The following is a 6,446-nucleotide window of genomic DNA, read 5'->3' as shown; positions in this document are numbered from 1 at the left end:
TAAGAACTATCATAACCATGCATGCATTGAGCTGTGTTTGCAATTTCAGTACGTGTGTTGTTCTCTGTATAATTTTTTTTTAAGCATCTGCTACTATTTATTTTTACCATCTGAACAACACTGGATATAAGATGGAAACTTCATTTAACCATCCCATATTTCCACATCATCTTGCTAAAATGCAATAGAAATGGGGACAAATCTCATTTCACACGCAACTACTCAAGTTATATTTTTGCATTAGTGTACAAAATAGATAATATGTAAATCTTAATTGCTTATCTAGAGCTGGCCAAATCTCAAATTTTTCCAATCTGTTTTTGCATTGATTTGAAATCATGTATTTAAACTGTGAAAATTTATTTTATTTTCTATCCTGTTTTTTTTTTATAAATACCTCAAGGTGGTGAACATACCGAATACTCCTTCCTTCTATTTTCCCCAGAACAACAAGCCTGTGAGGTGAGTTGGGTTGAGAGTGTACCGGCCCAAGGTCACCCAGCCAGCTTTCATGCCTAGGGCGGGACTAGAACTCTCAAGTCTCCTGGTTTCTAGCCCATTGCGTTAACTACTAGACCAAACTGGCTCTCAGTATGCATTTCTTCTAATATATCCCTGATTAGTCATTTTCCCAAATTAGTTTTGCAAGTAATTTTCCTCCCAGGACAAAAGTGCATTTTGTGTAAATAGTTTCCTAACATACTTGTTTCTGATGACTATGCCACAGAATTCAAATACATTTAATTTGCATATTAGTTTAGAAATCATTGTTTTACATTATTAATACAAAATACCTAAGTAAACGTCTCCATTATTATGTTCAAGTATTTGTTCCTGTTTAATTTCAACGAGAGAGACAGGCCATCTGATTACACAGGAAGACTATTGTGCTTTTTATTCCATTTAATGATTGTTACCTCTATCATACAAATCTATTACAATAGGGTACTCTATTTTCCTTCAAGCAATTTAAGACATCTTTTCACATGTCTTTACAGAACGCCATAGTAGATATGTAAGATACTGCTCAATCTTTAAGTTAACTTCAGTTGTATCCAACATCCTGAAAATGTATCGCTACAAAAAGATGGCAGAAAGATCATATTGTTTGTAAGATTTAATCTATGTAAAAATCCCTCTAAGTTTTCCACCTTTTTCTAGTTACAGTATCAGCTTTACTGTCTCTTTAATGCTCATCAAGAGGAATACAATTAAATTAGAATTTAAGTTTTATTAATTAGGCAGTACAGTGATAAATTACAAATATATCTTAGCATTACAAACATCTTTAGTCCATTATCCATTGCCAGGTCAGAATCCTAAAGTCAAATCCATGTCATGAAACAAAGTGCATAGTGCTAAATGCAACCTCAGCACACAAACTGTACAGATCAAACAATGTATTTGAAGCTGTAGGTGTTGTCACAGGACAATCTTTTGCCTTTACAGCGGCCACATAGCTCTTGCCGGTGGGGTCTCTTAAGGTCAATGTGCCTTTTTTTCTGGGGGCAGGAGCAACGAGACTTCGAACAGATCTTAGGATAACAAACTTTAATTAGTAGAATTAAAACAAGTGTATTAAAGTATAATCACAAGAAAAATAATCTCATAGAAACTTTAGAATATTGTTCATCTTTCACATTTCATTTATCTAAGGTACAAGCTAATCCTATTTTACCAATGTGCCATAGATTCCAAATGACACTAAACAAGCAAAGGTAGACTTGCATAAGGATAAGCACACTACACCCATATTAGACCAGGATTAAGGAAAGCTTTAAAAATGGCCAGACCCTACATTTTTCATAGTGTAGTAATAACCGTCTTCTGATGTTCTCTAACTGATCCCTGGGGTTGGTTGTATTAGGAACAAGGAAATGAAACATTTGAATTACCCATACTTACTGGTGAACAGTTAAGACTTGATCTAACACTCCATCAGAGGAAGTGCATTCATTAATTCTTCCCACATATCTATTAAGTCCAAAAGTATCATTTGCAAAAAGTCATTACATAAATACAAATGATATGATTTATCATAAATGTAAGTGCCTTATAGTTCAGATACAGCAAACTTCTGATTCCAACAGGCTGTCTGACCTGAAATTTTGTCTGTTGCATCCAAAGTCTGCTAAATGAAAGCCTTAAACTGAGGGTTTAGTGTGCTTTCCCATGAGAAGCTGCAAAGATCCACATTTATTGCAACTGTTTGTCGAGAGAAAGACAACTTATTGAAGTCAATTTGTCTTGGGGAATTGGGTTGCATATTAGCAGAATATTATTCAAATGGTTCCTTAATTTATGGTGAATTTCAAGCCAGCTTTAAAAGCAAACCAAAGGAAACAGAAGTTCTCCATTTTCTATATTCCTTCAATGTGTTAATATAAGTTGCTGAATGTCAAGTCTTACTTACATGGCACTGAATTGCTTCCACTTTATAGGGATTAAAGCTCTTCTGGCACTTGCGACAAAGCTGCTTAAAGTATACCTAAAAATGAAAGGGGTTACATTTGAGAGAAAAAGCCTCACATCAGAGGATCTTTAAAATCTATCACTGATTCATCATAAAGTTATACACTGCAGCCCAACTGAACCAAAACTCAGTGTGCCAAACAGACATTAAAAGTTCTAATCTATTTAGCTCATTTTAGGATTTCCCATTCATGAAACATGGCCTGATGTAACCCAAAACAAAAAATGTTTCATTCAATGTATCAAAATATAATTTGTGTTAAGAGACAGTGAACAAGAAAACCATGAACACCCTACTGCCTTCCACCATTTGCGGCTGATCACCACTCTAGTTAACAGGCAACGATTGTATTACAAAAACATCACCTCCAGTGCTGCTCTCAGTCAAAACTGACGCTAAAAGATTTTGCAAGTTTGAGAAGCACTTACACTCACTGATGTACAGTCCAGACATTCAATCCTTTTCTGAAATTTACAGTTTACTCCATAGAAGCAGTTTTTCTAATGTCCTTCTAAACGTACCTTATTGGTTCCAGAAATGCACCATACATAGGCACTTTCCCATCTGGTCTTGCAGTCATTGCAATGGAAATAGCCATATTTCTGTTCTAAGAACTGCAATGGAAAGTTGTTCATGAATAGTAGAGCAAAAGTTAAATTTGCTTTTCAGGATTATTCTTAAATCATACTAATTTACTTTAATCCATTAACATTAAAGACAACTGCTTTTTTCCTGCAGTCAGTTCAATTAAGCCTGCCCACCACTATGTCTACTTCGTGGCAGAGCTGTGCTAGTTTATGGTCACCAAAATCAGGAATTGGTAACTTCTAAAAAAAGATTAAAAGGCATACTTTTGAGCATATTAAATTACCTAGATCTATTTCTGAACAGATACAAGGTTCCACTCCAAGGTTTTTAGTCCAAACAGACAAAAAAAAAGGGGGGGCAAGCTTTAAAGTAGATCAAATGAATGAATCCAATGAAGTTTCACTTGTACCACTATGATATCTGTTTCTATCAAACTATGCTGGCCAATCTGCAAGGTCCTTTTCATGTTTACTACTGAATTATTTAAGACTACATACCTTGGATTAATATTTATAGAAGTTTAAGTGGGGTATGAAGAAGACCCTTAGCAACTCTTGAATTATTGGTGGCTAGAGTTCAATTTGTAATTTCCAAGAGCCTCCTCTGAAACTAGTGCCAAGGTTCCCACATCTTATTAACCATGGTTTACATAATCACAACTGAATAAACAAGTATTCACATAACATGGTAAGCCAAATCCAAGTAAAGCATATGATGTATACCACATGGACCAGGCCTTAGAATAACTAAGGTGAAACCAATTCTAATATTCATATTAAAAGAACTGATTCAGAACAAGTAAAAGTATGCAACTATCTTAGGCAGGAAACATTTAAGACCTGAACTATGAGTTCAGATAAAGTTTCTCCTTTTTACACCTATGTTATGGGTCACTCTTGGAGATCATAGCTAGTATTCCAGAAACAGGTAAGACCTCCGGAGGAAAGTTGGTGGTAACCTGGATCTTAGAAAGGGTTGCTAACATTTAGCTGAGGCTGGAAGCTGTTAGAAATAAGCTTCATAACAATGCCATTCACCATATATTTACCTTGTTCTACAAGCATGTATGCAAGAAAAAGGTATGTTTTCCAAGTTCTAAGACAGTTCATTTTTTACCGTTTTATGCTACTCCCACAACCAAAAATATCCATTACATTTTGCCACCTACAAGAAACCTTTTACACCTATTTCTCATCCAGCTGCCAAGTTATCACACATATCAATCACCACCCCACAGAAAAAGTTTACTAGCAGAATTCTTAGTACTAAACTCAAAAAAGTGAAGCCAGAAGAACATGGGTATAAAACAGGGTCTATATTTAACTAGACTCTGCAGCATCTTAATCGCAACAGCTTTTGTAAATACAAATACTACTAAATTCCACGCCTCTGTGGTCGTGGGAGGAGGGAGACAAACAAACACACGCTATATTCTAGCTATGTTCACATGTCCATCATACTCGTGACCGGTTAATTTAAATGCTAGGCCTTGCACAGCGTACTACTGCAGTGTTTCTCAACCTCAGCGACTTTAAGATATGTGGACTTGAACTCCCAGAATTCAACTCCAGTACTGGCTGGGGAATCCTGGGAGTTGAAGTCCACACATCTTAAAGGCGCTGAAGCTGAAAAAACACTGCAGTAGGCAGGTTTGGTCGCGAAGCGTCCCGCTAACAGCAAGTTCTTCCGCGGTGTTTCGAAAAAACGCCCTTCCCGTTTCTGCCTTTCACCGAGCCCCGCTGCCAGAGGCTGGAAAAATTCCCAACCAAGCGTAGCGTCGGCGGAAAACCACCGCGCAGCTCACCTGGAAGGTGGTTCTTTTGCCCTCTTCAGCGGCGCAGCCCCCGCCTTCTCCAGCCTCGCCTCCTTTTCCGACCTGCTGCTGGGCAAAGCCTGCGGCAGCGTCCTCCGGCAGCCCATTCTCAGGCGCAGCCTTCTCTTCGGGGCCGCGGTCCCCCTTCTCTAGGGTCACCCTCTTCGCCTCGGGCTCCTCAGTGAGCTGTGGCGAGTCCGACCCTTCGGCAGGCTCCTTCGGCTCCACCGCCGCTTCGGGCAAGGTGAAAAGGCGGCGACCGAGCACTGGCGAGTAGACGCCCGGGAGCGGCCGCTCCCGGCTGAGCCGGCCCGAGGGGCTTTGAGGTCGGACGGCTTGCAGCGGCCGGGATCCAAGCGAGCACTGCACAGCCGCGTCCACCCGCGGGTTCACCTGAATGCCCACTTCTTTGGTGTTGGCTTTGCGGAGCCGCGGGGTGAGGCCCGGGCTGACGTGCGAGAGCAGCGCCTTCAGCTGCGCCCGCTTGTACGTGTCTAAATAATCCGGCGAAGACGCCGGGGGAGCCGAGGAAGGGGCAGACAGCACCCCTCTGTAGGGATTGGAAATGCCGCCGGTCTTGCTTTGTTTCCAGTTCGGCTGCTTCTGCTTGGACGGTAGCCTCGTAGCTACGTTGTGGCTGGGGGTAAAGGTGCCCCCATAGCTTTGATAAACGCTGTAGGGCGGATAGACGAAACGCTCCATGCCCGGCGGGGGAGCCTGATTTTAAAGGGCCTCGCCGCCTGCCCTGGCTTTTATCCCCCCCGGGTGTAATTAGCGCTCATTACTAGTGGCGAAGAGCAATAAACGCTCTCCGTTAATTAACGGAACACTTGTACTGACTACGTCGCTCCTAAAATACGCTTGAAATTTACGCGCCGGAGTTGCAGGGAGTTAACAGGTCTTGGACCCGCAAGAGTGATGTGCATTAGCGACACAAAGCGCTTCCACTAGACGTTTGTAAGCTACGAACCGTTCATGCTGGAGCAGAAGCGTTCAAAAAGAACCGGGCAGGTTTTGGATTGAGTTGGTTGTAACCGGAAAGATGAAACTATGATTTAGCAGATCCTTTGAAACTAAAGGATGTCACTTTACCGAAAATTAACCCTTACCTAAATATTGGGAAGTGGAAGCATTTACTCCAAGGCAGAACATTGATGTCAACTGTTAACTGGATTTTGGAGGTGTAATCCAATAAACAGCTGGTTGATTTCACTCTTTTACATCTGATATTTGTCCAGTTGCCATATAAAGTCCTATTCTTTACAAACCTACAAAAGGTAGAGCATCAGTTCTATTGCTGAAAATGTGATTTTATGGGATGTGCAAATGCAGCCAATATAGTTAATTTATTATGTAATACGCTCTTTGAATTCAGGCGACTGAGTCAATCCAGTCAATCCACTGTTTGCTGAGTATAACCGGTCCCACATATGTCAGAAAACAACCTGGCCAGATTGTTCACTAACCTCTGGATGGTTCTGTTATTGTTCTAAGCAGGTGGGCATATTTTAAATAATACTGGATTGTTGCTTTTTTCATATGTATTTTTGAAGAATTTCTCTGGAATATATG

General features: G+C 40.4%; 1 protein-coding gene across 1 annotated transcript; it reads right to left on the bottom strand.

Annotated features, from left to right (window-relative positions):
* Window positions 1–1,046: 1,046 nt before the first annotated feature.
* Window positions 1,047–5,691, bottom strand: ZAR1L (zygote arrest 1 like). Its single transcript, XM_063304448.1, has 4 exons — window positions 4,866–5,691; window positions 2,995–3,087; window positions 2,414–2,488; window positions 1,047–1,535 (listed from the first exon to the last, which is right to left on the bottom strand). Exons 1-4 carry the CDS (start codon window positions 5,574–5,576, stop codon window positions 1,392–1,394), a joined length of 1,023 nt encoding a protein of 340 aa, XP_063160518.1. The 5' UTR covers window positions 5,577–5,691; the 3' UTR covers window positions 1,047–1,391.
* Window positions 5,692–6,446: the final 755 nt, after the last annotated feature.

Source organism: Candoia aspera, chromosome 5 (genome assembly GCF_035149785.1).
Source record: "Candoia aspera isolate rCanAsp1 chromosome 5, rCanAsp1.hap2, whole genome shotgun sequence".
NCBI lineage: Eukaryota > Metazoa > Chordata > Lepidosauria > Squamata > Boidae > Candoia > Candoia aspera.
This window is presented reverse-complemented; position numbering and strand designations above follow the sequence as displayed.